Source organism: Scardinius erythrophthalmus, assembly GCF_964197995.2.
Source record: "Scardinius erythrophthalmus genome assembly, chromosome: 6".
Lineage (NCBI taxonomy): Eukaryota > Metazoa > Chordata > Actinopteri > Cypriniformes > Leuciscidae > Scardinius > Scardinius erythrophthalmus.
In genome coordinates, this window is record NC_138226.1 from 680,701 (window position 1) to 701,143 (window position 20,443).

The following is a 20,443-nucleotide window of genomic DNA, read 5'->3' on the forward strand; positions in this document are numbered from 1 at the left end:
TGTTCTGGAGAGTGTGTGTTCTGGAGAGTGTGTTCTGGAATGTGTGTTCTGGAGAGTGTGTTCTGGAGAGTGTGTGTTCTGAAGAGTGTGTTCTGGAGAGAGTGTGTTCTGGAGAGTGTGTTCTGGAGGGAGTGTGTTCTGGAGAGTGTGTTCTGGAATGTGTGTTCTGGAATGTGTGTTCTGGAGAGTGTGTTCTGGAGAGTGTGTTCTGGAGAGTGTGTGTTCTGGAGAGTGTGTGTTCTGGAGAGTGTGTTCTGAGAGTGTGTGTTCTGGAGAGTGTGTTCTGGAGTGTGTGTTCTGGAGAGTGTGTGTTCTGGAGAGTGTGTGTTCTGGAGAGAGTGTGTTCTGGAGAGAGTGTGTTCTGGAGAGAGTGTGTTCTGGAGAGAGTGTGTTCTGGAGAGAGTGTGTTCTGGAGAGAGTGTGTTCTGGAGAGTGTGTTCTGGAGAGTGTGTTCTGGAGAGTGTGTGTTTTGGAGAGTGTGTGTTTTGGAGAGTGTGTGTTTTGGAGAGTGTGTGTTCTGGAGAGTGTGTTCTGGAGTGTGTGTTCTGGAGAGTGTGTGTTCTGGAGAGTGTGTGTTCTGGAGAGTGTGTGTTCTGGAGAGTGTGTTCTGGAGAGAGTGTGTTCTGGAGAGAGTGTGTTCTGGAGAGTGTGTTCTGAGTGTGTGTTTTGGAGAGTGTGTGTTCTGAAGAGTGTGTTCTGGAGTGTGTGTTCTGGAGAGTGTGTTCTGGAGAGTGTGTTCTGGAGTGTGTGTTCTGGAGAGAGTGTGTTCTGGAGAGTGTGTTCTGGAATGTGTGTTCTGGAGAGTGTGTTCTGGAGAGTGTGTGTTCTGAAGAGTGTGTTCTGGAGTGTGTGTTCTGAAGAGTGTGTTCTGGAGAGTGTGTGTTTTGGAGAGTGTGTGTTCTGAAGAGTGTGTTCTGAGAGTGTGGGTACTGAAGAGTGTGTTCTGAGAGTGTGTTCTGGAGAGTGTGTGTTCTGGTAGTGTGTGTTCTGGAGAGTGTGTTCTGGAGAGTGTGTGTTCTGGAGAGTGTGTTCTGGAGAGTGTGTTCTGGAGAATGTGTGTTCTGGAGAGTGTGTGTTCTGAAGAGTGTGTTCTGAGAGTGTGTTCTGAAGAGTGTGTTCTGAGAGTGTGTGTTCTGAAGAGTGTGTTCTGAGAGTGTGTTCTGGAGAGTGTGTGTTCTGGAGAGTGTGTTCTGGAGAGTGTGTTCTGGAGAGTGTGTTCTGGAGAGAGTGTGTTCTGGAGAGAGTGTGTTCTGGAGAGTGTGTTCTGGAGAGTGTGTGTTTTGGAGAGTGTGTGTTCTGAAGAGTGTGTTCTGGAGTGTGTGTTCTGGAGAGTGTGTTCTGGAGAGTGTGTTCTGGAGTGTGTGTTCTGGAGAGAGTGTGTTCTGGAGAGTGTGTTCTGGAATGTGTGTTCTGGAGAGTGTGTTCTGGAGAGTGTGTTCTGAGACTGTGTTCTGAGAGTGTGTTCTGGAGAGTGTGTGTTCTGAAGAGTGTGTTCTGGAGTGTGTGTTCTGAAGAGTGTGTTCTGGAGTGTGTGTTCTGGAGAGTGTGTTCTGGAGAGTGTGTGTTTTGGAGAGTGTGTGTTCTGAAGAGTGTGTTCTGAGAGTGTGTGTACTGAAGAGTGTGTTCTGAGAGTGTGTTCTGGAGAGTGTGTGTTCTGGTAGCGTGTGTTCTGGAGAGTGTGTTCTGGAGAGTGTGTGTTCTGGAGAGTGTGTTCTGGAGAGTGTGTTCTGAGAGTGTGTGTTCTGAAGAGTGTGTTCTGAGAGTGTGTTCTGGAGAGTGTGTGTTCTGGAGAGTGTGTTCTGGAGAGTGTGTGTTCTGGAGAGTGTGTTCTGGAGAGTGTGTTCTGGAGAGTGTGTTCTGGAGAGTGTGTGTTCTGGAGAGAGTGTGTTCTGAAGAGTGTGTTCTGGAGAGTGTTCTGGAGAGTGTGTTCTGGAGAGTGTGTTCTGGAGAGTGTGTTCTGAGAGTGTGTGTTCTGAGTGTGTGTTCTGGAGTGTGTGTTCTGGAGTGTGTGTTCTGGAGTGTGTGTTCTGGAGAGTGTGTGTTCTGAGTGTGTGTTCTGGAGTGTGTGTTCTGAGAGTGTGTGTTCTGAGAGTGTGTGTTCTGAGTGTGTGTTCTTGAGTGTGTGTTCTGGAGTGTGTGTTCTGGAGAGTGTGTTCTGGAGAGTGTGTTCTGAGAGTGTGTGTTCTGAGTGTGTGTTCTGGAGAGTGTGTTCTGGAGAGTGTGTTCTGAGAGTGTGTGTTCTGGAGAGTGTGTTCTGGAGTGTGTGTTCTGGAGAGTGTGTGTTCTGGAGAGAGTGTGTTCTGGAGAGTGTGTTCTGGAGAGAGTGTGTTCTGGAGAGTGTGTTCTGGAGTGTGTGTTCTGGAGAGTGTGTTCTGGAGAGTGTGTGTTTTGGAGAGTGTGTGTTTTGGAGAGTGTGGTTCTGGAGAGTGTGGTTCTGGAGAGTGTGTTCTGGAGTGTGTGTTCTGGAGAGTGTGTTCTGGAGAGTGTGTGTTTTGGAGAGTGTGTGTTCTGAAGAGTGTGTTCTGAGAGTGTGTGTACTGAAGAGTGTGTTCTGAGAGTGTGTTCTGGAGAGTGTGTGTTCTGGTAGTGTGTGTTCTGGAGAGTGTGTTCTGGAGAGTGTGTGTTCTGGAGAGTGTGTTCTGGAGAGTGTGTGTTCTGGAGAGAGTGTGTTCTGAAGAGTGTGTTCTGGAGAGTGTGTTCTGGAGAGTGTGTTCTGGAGAGTGTGTTCTGTGAGTGTGTGTTCTGGAGTGTGTGTTCTGGAGTGTGTGTTCTGGAGAGTGTGTGTTCTGAGTGTGTGTTCTGGAGTGTGTGTTCTGAGAGTGTGTGTTCTTAGAGTGTGTGTTCTGAGTGTGTGTTCTTGAGTGTGTGTTCTTGAGTGTGTGTTCTGGAGTGTGTGTTCTGGAGTGTGTGTTCTGGAGTGTGTGTTCTGGAGAGTGTGTTCTGGAGAGTGTGTTCTGAGAGTGTGTGTTCTGAGTGTGTGTTCTGGAGAGTGTGTTCTGAGAGTGTGTGTTCTGAGTGTGTGCTCTGAGTGTGTGTTCTGGAGAGTGTGTTCTGGGAGTGTGTTCTGGAGAGTGTGTTCTGGAGAGTTTGTTCTGAGAGTGTGTGTTCTGAGTGTGTGTTCTGGAGAGTGTGTTCTGAGTGTGTGTTCTGAGTGTATGTTCTGGAGAGTGTGTACTGAAGAGTGTGTGTTCTGGAGAGTGTGTTCTGGGAGTGTGTTCTGGAGAGTGTGTTCTGGGAGTGTGTTCTGGAGAGTGTGTTCTGGAGAGTGTGTTCTGGAGAGTGTGTTCTGGGAGTGTGTTCTGGGAGTGTGTTCTGGAGTGTGTGTTCTGAGAGTGTGTTCTGGAGAGTGTGTTCTGGGAGTGTGTTCTGGAGAGTGTGTTCTGGAGAGTGTGTTCTGGAGAGTGTGTTCTGGAGAGTGTGTTCTGGGAGTGTGTTCTTGGAGTGTGTTCTGGAGTGCGTGTTCTGAGAGTGTGTGTTCTGAGTGTGTGTTCTGAGTGTGTGTTCTGGAGAGTGTGTGTTCTGGGAGTGTGTTCTGGAGAGTGTGTTCTGAAGAGTGTGTTCTGAAGAGTGTGTGTTCTGGAGAGTGTGTTCTGGAGAGTGTGTTCTGGGAGTGTGTTCTGGAGTGCGTGTTCTGAGAGTGTGTGTTCTGAGTGTGTGTTCTGAGTGTGTGTTCTGGAGAGTGTGTTCTGGGAGTGTGTTCTGGAGTCAAATGCGTGTCAGAAAAGGTGCGTCTGAATGTTTTATAACACACTTTACACTCTGAAATGTTCTAGCAGTAAATATAACCTGTCTATTATTTATCACAATACACAACAGTTATAAGGGCTTTAGTGTGTGTGTGTGTGTGCGTGTGTGTGTATGCTTGTGTGTGTGTGTGTGTGTGTGTGTGTGTGTGTGTGTGTGTGTGTGTGTGCGCGTGTACGTGCATGAGTGCGTGTGTGTGTGTGTGAGTGTGTGTTCTGAGTATGTGTTCTGAGTGTGTGTTCTGGAGAGTGTGTGTTCTGAGTGTGTGTTCTGGAGAGTGTGTTCTGGAGAGTGTGTTCTGAGAGTGTGTTCTGAAGAGTGTGTGTTCTGGAGAGTGTGTTCTGGAGAGTGTGTTCTGGAGAGTGTGTTCTGAGAGTGTGTGTTCTGAGTGTGTGTTCTGAGAGAGTGTGTTCTGAAGAGTGTGTGTTCTGGAGAGTGTGTGTTCTGGAGAGTGTGCTCTGGGAGTGTGTTCTGGGAGTGTGTTCTGGAGAGTGTGTTCTGGAGAGTGTGTTCTGAGAGTGTGTGTTCTGAGTGTGTGTTCTGGAGAGTGTGTTCTGAGTGTGTGTTCTGAGGTTGTGTTCTGAGTGTATGTTCTGGAGAGTGTGTTCTGGAGAGTGTGTTCTGGAGAGTGTGTTCTGGAGAGTGTGTTCTGGAGAGTGTGTTCTGAGTGTGTGTTCTGAGTGTATGTTCTGGAGAGTGTGTTCTGAAGAGTGTGTGTTCTGGAGAGTGTGTTCTGAGTGTGTGCTCTGAGTGTGTGTTCTGGAGAGTGTGTTCTGGAGAGTGTGTTCTGGAGAGTGTGTTCTGAGTGTGTGCTCTGAGTGTGTGTTCTGGAGAGTGTGTTCTGAAGAGTGTGTGTTCTGGAGAGTGTGTTCTGGGAGTGTGTTCTGAGTGTGTGTTCTGAGTGTGTGTTCTGGAGAGTGTGTTCTGGCAGTGTGTTCTGGAGAGTGTGTTCTGGAGAGTGTGTTCTGAGAGTGTGTGTTCTGAGTGTGTGTTCTGGAGTGTGTGTTCTGAGTGTATGTTCTGGAGAGTGTGTTCTGGAGAGTGTGTTCTGGAGAGTGTGTTCTGGAGAGTGTGTTCTGAGTGTATGTTCTGGAGAGTGTGTTCTGAAGAGTGTGTGTTCTGGAGAGTGTGTTCTGAGTGTATGCTCTGAGTGTGTGTTCTGGAGAGTGTGTTCTGGAGAGTGTGTTCTGGAGAGTGTGTTCTGGAGAGTGTGTTCTGGAGAGTGTGTTCTGGAGAGTGTGTTCTGAGTGTGTGTTCTGAGTGTATGTTCTGGAGAGTGTGTTCTGAAGAGTGTGTGTTCTGGAGAGTGTGTTCTGGGAGTGTGTTCTGGAGAGTGTGTTCTGGAGAGTGTGTTCTGGGAGTGTGTTCTGGGAGTGTGTTCTGGAGTGTGTGTTCTGAGAGTGTGTTCTGGAGAGAGTGTTCTGAGTGTGTGTTCTGGAAAGTGTGTTCTGAGTGTGTGTTCTGAGTGTGTGTTCTGGAGAGTGTGTTCTGGCAGTGTGTTCTGGAGAGTGTGTTCTGAGTGTGTGCTCTGAGTGTGTGTTCTGGAGAGTGTGTTCTGGAGAGTGTGTTCTGGAGAGTGTGTTCTGGAGAGTGTGTTCTGAGTGTGTGTTCTGAGTGTATGTTCTGGAGAGTGTTCTGAAGAGTGTGTGTTCTGGAGAGTGTGTTCTGGGAGTGTGTTCTGGAGAGTGTGTTCTGGAGAGTGTGTTCTGGGAGTGTGTTCTGGGAGTGTGTTCTGGAGTGTGTGTTCTGAGAGTGTGTTCTGGAGAGTGTGTTCTGAGTGTGTGTTCTGGAAAGTGTGTTCTGAGTGTGTGTTCTGAGTGTGTGTTCTGGAGAGTGTGTTCTGGCAGTGTGTTCTGGAGAGTGTGTTCTGGAGAGTGTGTTCTGAGAGTGTGTGTTCTGAGTGTGTGTTCTGGAGAGTGTGTTCTGAGTGTGTGTTCTGAGTGTATGTTCTGGAGAGTGTGTTCTGAAGAGTGTGTGTTCTGGAGAGTGTGTTCTGGAGAGTGTGTTCTGGGAGTGTGTTCTGGAGTGCGTGTTCTGAGAGTGTGTGTTCTGAGTGTGTGTTCTGGAGAGTGTGTTCTGGGAGTGTGTTCTGGAGTCAAATGCGTGTCAGAAAAGGTGCGTCTGAATGTTTTATAACACACTTTACACTCTGAAATGTTCTAGCAGTAAATATAACCTGTCTATTATTTATCATAATACACAGGGCTTTATAAGGGCTTTAGTGTGTGTGTGTGCGTGCGTGTGTGTGTATGCTTGTGTGTGTCTGTGTGTGTGTGTGTGTGTGTGTGTGCGCGTGCGTGCGTGCGTGAGTGCGTGTGTGAGTGTGTGTGTGTGTGTGTCAACCCATGCTAATCTAAGCGTCTCGTGCGATCAGGCTGGATTCAGTGAACCTGTAAAGTAGGTCACATGACGCATCACTGACACACAGCAGGAGATGATCGGCAGTTGTGTTGATATAAAGAGATAAAGGTCAGAGGTCAGAGGTCACCCACGAGCAAGAGAAAAGAGAAAAGACAGAAATTACATTTTCTGTAACAAAAAAAGAAAAAAAAGAAGAAAAAAAGCCCTTTTTGGGGCCCATAGGGTTTTTTTTTTACTGGAATTTATGCACAATTTTGTAAATCACTTTTTTGTTATTCTCATTATTCTTCAAGGTGATTCTCATTCTTTTCATGTTCTTATATTATATAATATTATATATAGCGTTACAGTAATGAGAGTCAGTATATACATCATCTGGACCGTCTTCTGCACTAATAACTGTGAGTTTCAGAAACGCTACAGTGATTATTTCACAGCCTGGAGGGGCTTATTGTTTTTGTAAAATGTGGGCATGCAATATATGATAAAAGACAAATATTTAAAAAATTGTTCTGCCAAGAAATAAAGTTTGTTACTCTAGAAGTTGGCAAGCAAAGAGACTTGGCACATTCACAGCCGTCGAGACTGAAGGCCTGAACCCTGGAACACAAGAACATGTTCTGAGCCAAAACGGCAAAAGCAGTTTTATTAAAAAAAAGTTTAATCATAAAGTTTATGAGCTTGTCTTTGATGATTTAATCTAAATCTGTATGTCAAAAAAGGTGGTAATTAAATGAACGCATAAAAGTTGAACAGTTTAATTAATCTCTTAAAATGTAATCAAATGTAAATTTTAAAGTTCCTCTTATACTGTGCAACAGTTTAAAATAAAACAAGGAAAGAAAATTGTGATATTCCTGTAAAAAAAAACATACAGTATTATTATTATTGTTATTATTACTTTAGGAAAGGACATTCTTCTGTACAAATTTCTTCACTTGTAATGTAAAATAAAATTATTATTGTTACATTATTTTTACAGTTAAATATTACAATGGTAATATTTCTTATTTTGTTTGCTTGCTTATTTAGTTATTTTTACTTTGTAATAATAATAATTATTATTATTGTAAATCATAAAACTTTAATAAATGTACTAACATTTTAACAATAATAGGGCCATATGAAAAGCATTTTATCCTTTAAAAAATTCTGTGTTGTCTGTTTTAATTTTATATTTTTAGTTTTATGATTTACTAAAAAAAAATATTTGTCAAAAAAAAATACAATAATGATTAAATTAATGCATAAAACTTTAATATTGCTTTAATAATAATAATAACAATAATGACAGTTGTTATAGCAATTAATATTATTATTTTATAGCCATATTGATATAGTAATAATAATAATATTAATCTTTATTATTATGTCAATACGGCTATAAAAATACTAATACTAATAATTTAAGTTAATATATAATTTAAGTTATACAAATTTATTTATAAGTTATTATTTGAATTATCTTTATTATTTAATAGCCATATTGATATGTAATAATAATAAATAATTATTAATTGTATTACAATTGTTATTATTAATACTAATTATTAATATTTTATAGTCATACTGATATATAATCACAAACACCTATAAAACAATCACATAAAACCTGGATTTTATGTTTTATTTAAATTGCAATCACAATTTGTATTAGATTTTTCCTGTATTTCCCAGTGTGTCTCACCTTCAGCTTGACGAATCGCATTATTATTAATATTTTATAGTCATACTGATATATAATCACAAAACACCTATAAAACAATCACATAAAACCTGGATTTTATGTTTTATTTAAATCGCAATCACAATTTTTAGATTTTTCCTGTATTTCCCCAGTGTGTCCCACCTTCAGCTTGTCGAATCGTATTATTATTAATATTTTATAGTCATACTGATATATAATCACAAAACACCTATAAAACAATCACATAAAACCTGGATTTTATGTTTTATTTAAATCGCAATCACAATTTTTATTAGATTTTTCCTGTATTTCCCCAGTGTGTCTCACCTTCAGCTTGTCGAATCGCATTTTTATTAATATTTTATAGTCATACTGATATATAATCACAAAACACCTATAAAACAATCACATAAAACCTGGATTTTATGTTTTATTTAAATCGCAATCACAATTTTTATTAGATTTTTCCTGTATTTCCCCAGTGTGTCTCACCTTCAGCTTGTCGAATCGCATTATTATTAATATTTTTTAATCATACTGATATATAATAACAAAACACCTATAAAACAATCACATAAAACCTGGATTTTATGTTTTATTTAAATCGCAATCACAATTTTTATTAGATTTTTCCTGTATTTCCCCAGTGTGTCCCACCTTCAGCTTGTCGAATCGTATTATTATTAATATTTTATAGTCATACTGATATATAATCACAAACACCTATAAAACAATCACATAAAACCTGGATTTTATGTTTTATTTAAATCGCAATCACAATTTTTATTAGATTTTTCCTGTATTTCCCCAGTGTGTCTCACCTTCAGCTTGTCGAATCGCATTATTATTAATATTTTATAGTCATACTGATATATAATCACAAACACCTATAAAACAATCACATAAAACCTGGATTTTATGTTTTATTTAAATCGCAATCACAATTTTTATTAGATTTTTCCTGTATTTCCCCAGTGTGTCTCACCTTCAGCTTGTCGAATCGCATTATTATTAATATTTTATAATCATACTGATATATAATAACAAAACACCTATAAAACAATCACATAAAACCTGGATTTTATGTTTTATTTAAATCACAATCACAATTTTTATTAGATTTTTCCTGTATTTCCCCAGTGTGTCCCACCTTCAGCTTGTCGAATCGTATTATTATTAATATTTTATAGTCATACTGATATATAATCACAAACACCTATAAAACAATCACATAAAACCTGGATTTTATGTTTTATTTAAATCTCAATCACAATTTTTATTAGATGTGTCCTGTATTTCCCCAGTGTGTCTCACCTTCAGCTTGTCGAATCGTATTATTATTAATATTTTATAGTCATACTGATATATAATCACAAACACCTATAAAACAATCACATAAAACCTGGATTTTATGTTTTATTTAAATCGCAATCACAATTTTTATTAGATTTTTCCTGTATTTCCCCAGTGTGTCCCACCTTCAGCTTGTCGAATCGTATTATTATTAATATTTTATAGTCATACTGATATATAATCACAAACACCTATAAAACAATCACATAAAACCTGGATTTTATGTTGTATTTAAATCTCAATCACAATTTTTATTAGATGTGTCCTGTATTTCCCCAGTGTGTCTCACCTTCAGCTTGTCGAATCGTATTATTATTAATATTTTATAGTCATACTGATATATAATCACAAACACCTATAAAACAATCACATAAAACCTGGATTTTATGTTTTATTTAAATCTCAATCACAATTTTTATTAGATTTTTCCAGTATTTCCCCAGTGTGTCTCACCTTCAGCTTGTCGAATCGCATTATTATTAATATTTTATAGTCATACTGATATATAATCACAAAACACCTATAAAACAATCACATAAAACCTGGATTTTATGTTTTATTTAAATCGCAATCACAATTTTTATTAGATTTTTCCTGTATTTCCCCAGTATGTCTCACCTTCAGCTTGTCGAATCGCATTATTATTAATATTTTATAGTCATACTGATATATAATCACAAACACCTATAAAACAATCACATAAAACCTGGATTTTATGTTTTATTTAAATCTCAATCACAATTTTTATTAGATTTTTCCTGTATTTCCCCAGTGTGTCTCACCTTCAGCTTGTCGAATCGCATTATTATTAATATTTTATAGTCATACTGATATATAATCACAAAACACCTATAAAACAATCACATAAAACCTGGATTTTATGTTTTATTTAAATCGCAATCACAATTTTTATTAGATTTTTCCTGTATTTCCCCAGTGTGTCCCACCTTCAGCTTGTCGAATCGTATTATTATTAATATTTTATAGTCATACTGATATATAATCACAAACACCTATAAAACAATCACATAAAACCTGGATTTTATGTTTTATTTAAATCTCAATCACAATTTTTATTAGATTTTTCCTGTATTTCCCCAGTGTGTCTCACCTTCAGCTTGTCGAATCGCATTATTATTAATATTTTATAGTCATACTGATATATAATCACAAACACCTATAAAACAATCACATAAAACCTGGATTTTATGTTTTATTTAAATCTCAATCACAATTTTTATTAGATTTTTCCTGTATTTCCCCAGTGTGTCTCACCTTCAGCTTGTCGAATCGCATTATTATTAATATTTTATAGTCATACTGATATATAATCACAAAACACCTATAAAACAATCACATAAAACCTGGATTTTATGTTTTATTTAAATCTCAATCACAATTTTTATTAGATGTGTCCTGTATTTCCCCAGTGTGTCTCACCTTCAGCTTGTCGAATCGTATTATTATTAATATTTTATAGTCATACTGATATATAATCACAAAACACCTATAAAACAATCACATAAAACCTGGATTTTATGTTTTATTTAAATCGCAATCACAATTTTTATTAGATTTTTCCTGTATTTCCCCAGTGTGTCTCACCTTCAGCTTGTCGAATCGCATTATTATTAATATTTTATAATCATACTGATATATAATAACAAAACACCTATAAAACAATCACATAAAACCTGGATTTTATGTTTTATTTAAATCGCAATCACAATTTGTATTAGATTTTTCCTGTATTTCCCCAGTGTGTCCCACCTTCAGCTTGTCGAATCGTATTATTATTAATATTTTATAGTCATACTGATATATAATCACAAACACCTATAAAACAATCACATAAAACCTGGATTTTATGTTTTATTTAAATCTCAATCACAATTTTTATTAGATGTGTCCTGTATTTCCCCAGTGTGTCTCACCTTCAGCTTGTCGAATCGTATTATTATTAATATTTTATAGTCATACTGATATATAATCACAAAACACCTATAAAACAATCACATAAAACCTGGATTTTATGTTTTATTTAAATCGCAATCACAATTTTTATTAGATTTTTCCTGTATTTCCCCAGTGTGTCTCACCTTCAGCTTGTCGAATCGCATTATTATTAATATTTTATAATCATACTGATATATAATAACAAAACACCTATAAAACAATCACATAAAACCTGGATTTTATGTTTTATTTAAATCGCAATCACAATTTTTATTAGATTTTTCCTGTATTTCCCCAGTGTGTCTCACCTTCAGCTTGTCGAATCGCATTATTATTAATATTTTATAATCATACTGATATATAATAACAAAACACCTATAAAACAATCACATAAAACCTGGATTTTATGTTTTATTTAAATCTCAATCACAATTTTGATTAGATTTTTCCTGTATTTCCCCAGTGTGTCTCACCTTCAGCTTGTCGAATCGTATTATTATTAATATTTTATAGTCATACTGATATATAATCACAAAACACCTATAAAACTATCACATAAAACCTGGATTTTATGTTTTATTTAAATCGCAAACACAATTTTTATTAGATGTGTCCTGTATTTCCCCAGTGTGTCTCACCTTCAGCTTGTCGAATCGCATTATTATTAATATTTTATAGTCATACTGATATATAATCACAAAACACCTATAAAACAATCACATAAAACCTGGATTTTATGTTTTATTTAAATCGCAAACACAATTTTTATTAGATGTGTCCTGTATTTCCCCAGTGTGTCCCACCTTCAGCTTGTCGAATCGTATTATTATTAATATTTTATAGTCATACTGATATATAATCACAAAACACCTATAAAACAATCACATAAAACCTGGATTTTATGTTTCATTTAAATCGCAATCACAATTTTTATTAGATTTTTCCTGTATTTCCCCAGTGTGTCTCACCTTCAGCTTGTCGAATCGCATTATTATTAATGTTTTATAGTCATACTGATATATAATCACAAAACACCTATAAAACAATCACATAAAACCTGGATTTTATGTTTTATTTAAATCGCAAACACAATTTTTATTAGATGTGTCCTGTATTTCCCCAGTGTGTCCCACCTTCAGCTTGTCGAATCGTATTATTATTAATATTTTATAGTCATACTGATATATAATCACAAACACCTATAAAACAATCACATAAAACCTGGATTTTATGTTTTATTTAAATCGCAATCACAATTTTTATTAGATTTTTCCTGTATTTCCCCAGTGTGTCTCACCTTCAGCTTGTCGAATCGTATTATTATTAATATTTTATAGTCATACTGATATATAATCACAAAACACCTATAAAACAATCACATAAAACCTGGATTTTATGTTTTATTTAAATCGCAATCACAATTTTTATTAGATTTTTCCTGTATTTCCCCAGTGTGTCTCACCTTCAGCTTGTCGAATCGCATTATTATTAATGTTTTATAGTCATACTGATATATAATCACAAAACACCTATAAAACAATCACATAAAACCTGGATTTTATGTTTTATTTAAATCGCAAACACAATTTTTATTAGATGTGTCCTGTATTTCCCCAGTGTGTCCCACCTTCAGCTTGTCGAATCGTATTATTATTAATATTTTATAGTCATACTGATATATAATCACAAACACCTATAAAACAATCACATAAAACCTGGATTTTATGTTTTATTTAAATCGCAATCACAATTTTTATTAGATTTTTCCTGTATTTCCCCAGTGTGTCTCACCTTCAGCTTGTCGAATCGTATTATTATTAATATTTTATAGTCATACTGATATATAATCACAAAACACCTATAAAACAATCACATAAAACCTGGATTTTATGTTTTATTTAAATCGCAATCACAATTTTTATTAGATTTTTCCTGTATTTCCCCAGTGTGTCTCACCTTCAGCTTGTCGAATCGTATTATTATTAATATTTTATAGTCATACTGATATATAATCACAAAACACCTATAAAACAATCACATAAAACCTGGATTTTATGTTTTATTTAAATCGCAATCACAATTTTTATTAGATTTTTCCTGTATTTCCCCAGTGTGTCTCACCTTCAGCTTGTCGAATCGCATTATTATTAATGTTTTATAGTCATACTGATATATAATCACAAACACCTATAAAACAATCACATAAAACCTGGATTTTATGTTTTATTTAAATCGCAATCACAATTTGTATTAGATTTTTCCTGTATTTCCCCAGTGTGTCTCACCTTCAGCTTGTCGAATCGCATTATTATTAATATTTTATAGTCATACTGATATATAATCACAAACACCTATAAAACAATCACATAAAACCTGGATTTTATGTTTTATTTAAATCGCAATCACAATTTTTATTAGATTTTTCCTGTATTTCCCCAGTGTGTCCCACCTTCAGCTTGTCGAATCGTATTATTATTAATGTTTTATAGTCATACTGATATATAATCACAAACACCTATAAAACAATCACAGAAAACCTGGATTTTATGTTTTATTTAAATCGCAATCACAATTTTTATTAGATTTTTCCTGTATTTCCCCAGTGTGTCCCACCTTCAGCTTGTCGAATCGCATTATTATTAATATTTTATAGTCATACTGATATATAATCACAAACACCTATAAAACAATCACATAAAACCTGGATTTTATGTTTTATTTAAATCGCAATCACAATTTTTATTAGATTTTTCCTGTATTTCCCCAGTGTGTCCCACCTTCAGCTTGTCGAATCGTATTATTATTAATATTTTATAGTCATACTGATATATAATCACAAACACCTATAAAACAATCACATAAAACCTGGATTTTATGTTTTATTTAAATCGCAATCACAATTTTTATTAGATGTGTCCTGTATTTCCCAGTGTGTCCCACCTTCAGCTTGTCGAATCGTATTATTATTAATATTTTATAGTCATACTGATATATAATCACAAAACACCTATAAAACAATCACATAAAACCTGGATTTTATGTTTTATTTAAATCGCAAACACAATTTTTATTAGATGTGTCCTGTATTTCCCCAGTGTGTCTCACCTTCAGCTTGTCGAATCGCATTATTATTAATATTTTATAGTCATACTGATATATAATCACAAAACACCTATAAAACAATCACATAAAACCTGGATTTTATGTTTTATTTAAATCTCAATCACAATTTGTATTAGATGTGTCCTGTATTTCCCCAGTGTGTCCCACCTTCAGCTTGTCGAATCGTATTATTATTAATATTTTATAGTCATACTGATATATAATCACAAAACACCTATAAAACAATCACATAAAACCTGGATTTTATGTTTTATTTAAATCTCAATCACAATTTGTATTAGATGTGTCCTGTATTTCCCAGTGTGTCCCACCTTCAGCTTGTCGAATCGCATTATTATTAATATTTTATAGTCATACTGATATATAATCACAAACACCTATAAAACAATCACATAAAACCTGGATTTTATGTTTTATTTAAATCGCAATCACAATTTTTATAGATTTTTCCTGTATTTCCCCAGTGTGTCCCACCTTCAGCTTGTCGAATCGTATTATTATTAATATTTTATAGTCATACTGATATATAATCACAAACACCTATAAAACAATCACATAAAACCTGGATTTTATGTTTTATTTAAATCGCAATCACAATTTTTATTAGATGTGTCCTGTATTTCCCAGTGTGTCCCACCTTCAGCTTGTCGAATCGTATTATTATTAATATTTTATAGTCATACTGATATATAATCACAAACACCTATAAAACAATCACATAAAACCTGGATTTTATGTTTTATTTAAATCGCAATCACAATTTTTATTAGATTTTTCCTGTATTTCCCCAGTGTGTCCCACCTTCAGCTTGTCGAATCGTATTATTATTAATATTTTATAGTCATACTGATATATAATCACAAACACCTATAAAACAATCACATAAAACCTGGATTTTATGTTTTATTTAAATCGCAATCACAATTTTTATTAGATGTGTCCTGTATTTCCCAGTGTGTCCCACCTTCAGCTTGTCGAATCGTATTATTATTAATATTTTATAGTCATACTGATATATAATCACAAAACACCTATAAAACAATCACATAAAACCTGGATTTTATGTTTTATTTAAATCGCAAACACAATTTTTATTAGATGTGTCCTGTATTTCCCCAGTGTGTCTCACCTTCAGCTTGTCGAATCGCATTATTATTAATATTTTATAGTCATACTGATATATAATCACAAACACCTATAAAACAATCACATAAAACCTGGATTTTATGTTTTATTTAAATCGCAATCACAATTTTTATTAGATGTGTCCTGTATTTCCCAGTGTGTCCCACCTTCAGCTTGTCGAATCGTATTATTATTAATATTTTATAGTCATACTGATATATAATCACAAACACCTATAAAACAATCACATAAAACCTGGATTTTATGTTTTATTTAAATCGCAATCACAATTTTTATTAGATGTGTCCTGTATTTCCCAGTGTGTCCCACCTTCAGCTTGTCGAATCGTATTATTATTAATATTTTATAGTCATACTGATATATAATCACAAACACCTATAAAACAATCACATAAAACCTGGATTTTATGTTTTATTTAAATCTCAATCACAATTTTTATTAGATTTTTCCAGTATTTCCCCAGTGTGTCTCACCTTCAGCTTGTCGAATCGCATTATTATTAATATTTTATAGTCATACTGATATATAATCACAAAACACCTATAAAACAATCACATAAAACCTGGATTTTATGTTTTATTTAAATCGCAATCACAATTTTTATTAGATTTTTCCAGTATTTCCCCAGTGTGTCTCACCTTCAGCTTGTCGAATCGCATTATTATTAATATTTTATAGTCATACTGATATATAATCACAAAACACCTATAAAACAATCACATAAAACCTGGATTTTATGTTTTATTTAAATCTCAATCACAATTTGTATTAGATGTGTCCTGTATTTCCCCAGAGTGTCTCACCTTCAGCTTGTCGAAGCGCTCGCCCAGCGCCGCCACCTGGTGCTCTCGGTGATGCCCGACCAGTTTACACAGAGAGCAGATCAGCTGCTCATCCGTCACACAGTACATGTTGACCTTCTCCTCCGCGTGTTCGGGACAGGCCAGTCCTCGGACCCGAGCGTCCGGTACCGGCTCCGTCAGCCGGTGGCCCGTGAACGGCTTCTTGTTAGGGTGCGTGGCCCGCAGGCACTCCTGGCAGTACGAGACCTCACAGGTTACGCAGGTCTTCAGCGCCTCCTGGGGCGGGTCGGTCTCGCAGAACTGGCACTGGACCGGGGAACTCATGCTCGCGCGCCGGGTCTCGCTCGGGGAGTTCGGGCCGCTCAGCGAGGCCTTCTGGAAGCGCTCGATGATGTTCTGTAGAGTCACGTTGCGCTTGAGCCCGTCTAGGCCCTGCGGGTCGAGGGCGATGGCATATCGGCAGGTGGGACACTGGAAAGCGGAGACGGGTTTGGACTCGTCGGATGAGCTTCGGTGGGACACCAGGATCCGGTGAGCACAGTTAAAGCACAGGCTGTGGGCGCAGGGCAGAAGAAGAGGATCCTCGAACAGCTCCAGACAGATTGGGCAAGTCAACTCCGACTCCAGTGTGTCCATCTTCAGTGAAGCGATCGGGACGCCAGCGAAACCCAGGGAAGCCGTTTAGCCGTCTGTGAAGGAGTTAAACATGGCTTTACTTCTGGTTTAACACTCAAAACATCATCGGACCAGTGCAAAACATTCATTCAAGCACTTAAACTGATCAAAAGTGACAGTAAAGACATTTATAATGTCATAGATTCTATTGCTGTTCTTTCTATTCATTAAAGAATCCTGATAAATAAAATGTATCACAGTTTTCACAAAAGCATGAACTGTTTTCAACACTGATAATAATCATAAATGTTTCTTGATCATCAAATCCTCATATTAGAGTGATTCCTGGAGGATCATGTGACACTGAAGACTGGAGTAATGATGCTGAACATTCAGCTTTGATAACACAGGAATACATTACACTTTACTATATATTCACATAGACAACAGATGATTTACATTACAATAATATTCCACAATTTTTACTGCATTTCTGATCAGTTAAATGAATACTGGCTTGGCTTGGTGAGACTTCTTTTAGAAAAATGTTACCGACCTCAAATTTTTGAGCGGCAGTGTATTTTGCCTCACAAACCACTCAAAGCTTTCATGACTCATTAATATTTGATAATCATAGGCTGTAGGAAAGAAAAAGCAAAAGTGAGAGCTCTTTATCCTGATACTCTGATGTTCCTCCAGAGTAAAAGATCCCAGTAATAGGAAAATCCTCTAGTGTTTCAGAAGAGATCTCAGAAGTCCCAAACACTTAAATGAGCTGCTCCACATTCATCTTAAATCTAATACTCTTACTGGATGGGTTCAATCCATCTCATGTAGTCCAATAAAGATAGCTCAATCATTTTGGAGTGCTTAACTATGTATTGTTGGTATTGCAAAACCACCAGATAAATCTTAGTTATACGGACGTTCAGGGAATCCTCAATATCTCAGTTCAGGAGGATCAGAGGAGCTCGGAACAAAAACTCTTCCTTAGAGCACTTTTCAAGGAAAACATTTGGCACATACTTGTTCTTATATATAGAACTTAAGTCTGAATGTAATGATCAAGATTGCTCAAAGTTTCACTTTTAAAGTGCAGTTTTTTAAAGTCCCCCATTGTGCTTTTTAGGATATTCCCTTTCATGTAGTGTGTAATAAAGCTGTTTGTGAATGTACAAGTTTCAAAGATCAATAGCGATTCTGAACTGAAACGAGTCGTCAGTAACTCAGTCTCACTTCCTGCTGAAATTAGCATAATGCCTTCCTCTGGTGTTGATTGGCTGAGCAGAGTCTCTTAGCTCCGCCCTCAACCACTGTAGTGTATCTGAGACTGGGAGAGTTTGGTTCGTGTTGTTCATGTCGAGAAGACGCTGTTTTCTGAGATTGATACGGTAAAACCCACGCCATCGTCACTGTTCGTATCAGGTATGATAATGAGCGTTTGCTTTCTGACCAATCACAGCAGAGCAGCTCTCAGAGGGGCGGGGCTTAGAGAGACTGAATCTTTGATCGAAGCGTTTCAGACACTGAGAGAAAAGAGCTGATTTTTCCACCTCAGATGCATGTAAATCTTCTGTTAGGAACCTTTAAAATTGCACATTCAATATTAACCTAACTTTGTTTGAGTAGATTATCTCTGGTGGGAGCAACCTAAAATTTTCAAAGATGAATTATATGTGAAATTTAGATTTTTGAGATTTTACAACCAAACAAATTCCATCTTCAAAGCAACCAAAATTACAATTTTTGGACCACTTAAAAATAGACAGAACCAGTGACTGACAACTACTGACTCACTTAATGTAGTTTTATTTCCCAATTTTGGGAAAAACATTTGAAATACGCTGATACTTCCTAAACTATTAAACAGCAACAAATGCAAACACAGAGAATATTGCACATCAAAGCAGCACCCCGGGCCTGTTAGCATTGTGTTTATGATTGTGTAATATTATAATCTGCTGATGTCAGAGAGCTTGACGGCTCAGTCGAGCAGAATCTCGACTCTTTGTTTGGGAGCAGATGCACTGATGTCCATCACACTCAATCACACGGACTCCCATCACACACTCATTATGAAGCTCGTTACTCCACCACGACCTGTGAGGATCCAGCAATTACTGTTTCCAAAGCCATCGCCACACAAAAGGCCAATTGTTTGAAGTTCATAGAATATCTGTAAAGATGTGCACAGAAACAGTTGCTTGCTGTAAACAATGACCTTCGTTTATTATGTGATGAATCTATGAATCTGAACCACAATAAGGAAGTTCAAATAAATCATGCATTATAGTAAGATTCGTTTATACTGTATTATCATTACAAACCCTCCTTTAATCCAAATTATGCACAAAAATATGCCCCTGGTTTCATATTTCAGATTTTAAAATAACAGAGCCAAGCCAAGAACCCTCAATAATACAATATAATAAATAATACAAATGCATGTGAATTATGTAAAGACCAAACAGCAGCTTTGTGCCTCATTTTTATTCTAAACAAAGCCATAAAAGATAATTAATCAGAAGATTAGTTTATCATTAATGTCCATGAGTAAAATGTGAGGATTAAACAGTATTAAATCGAAGCATCAGGACGAATTAATGTTTAACTGTTAAAATCCCTTCAGAGACAATATTACAATATTACAAACAATATTAGGCTACACTTTATTCTAAGGTGTCTTTGTTACACAGTAATTATATATTTAAGTACTGAGTAATATTAACTACATCATGCATACAGTAGGGTTTGGTTTAGGGTTTGTTGCATGTAATTATTCATAATAGTTATTATTCCTACAGTAACTAGTAGGCTACATGTAACAATGACATTGTAAAATAAAGCGTTCTATTACTCTAATCATTCACTGACTTGACAATCTCAGTTTAGCAGAACAAAATGTGACCCATTTCCACAGGAATTAACTTTAAACTCAGTAAAGTAACAGTTTCCCAAACCCTCTGAGAGCAACGCAATGCGTTAGAGATTCAAACTAAAGATGCACGCGGAATATTATACGGAGCCAGATTCATATACAGAGTATCATACAGTCTGCTGTCACACACACACACACACACACACACACACACACACACATTACAGTAACGCAGTTGTGTTTTACCCACCGATGGATTTCGCGTCTCTTCGCGCTTCACAGCCATTTCCAGAACTTCTGTTCAGATTTCAGAAAGCTTGTTTTGTTCGGAGAAAAGCTCTCGTGGAAGAGCAAGAATTCCAGATGGTTCATTCCCACATAACACGCTTAATCCAAAGTCACTGCCAGTGCGAGAGGCTGAACTCACACACACTCACACACACTAGTACAGAGGGAAGTCCGACCCATTTCCGCGAATCGGTTCTTTCGAACAGTTCGATTCAGCGAACCAGAGATTCTATGATTCTTTTACGTCATCACGTAACCCTTGACATCACGGCGCGGTATTTCTAAAACATTCCAATAAATATGTCAGCATATCGGATTATTGGCAAAATATTTGACACATAAATGTACATTTTTAAAATGTTTATTATATTTAGAAATTAATTAAATTGAATAATGAATTGAGTAATGAATTCTCAGATGCCCTCATTAAAATGAAAAATAAAAATGCAGTAAAACTTTGTAATTTGTTTGAATTATATAATCTGGTGT

At 36.5% G+C, this 20,443-nt stretch overlaps 1 protein-coding gene across 4 annotated transcripts in view; it reads right to left on the bottom strand.

Annotated features, from left to right (window-relative positions):
- Positions 1 to 20,443, bottom strand: part of mid1 (midline 1) — a 77,084-nt gene that overhangs the window by 25,019 nt on the left and 31,622 nt on the right. For 2 of the 4 annotated variants that reach the window (XM_081369003.1, XM_081369002.1), the window contains exon 2: positions 16,174 to 16,862. In XM_081369003.1, coding sequence (XP_081225129.1) covers positions 16,174 to 16,809 — 636 coding nt within the window. In that variant the 5' untranslated portion in view covers positions 16,810 to 16,862. Of the gene's footprint in view, positions 1 to 16,173; positions 18,965 to 19,916; positions 20,169 to 20,443 lie in introns of those variants that run through there. The other 2 variants (XM_081369001.1, XM_081369004.1) reach the window with 2 other exon arrangements.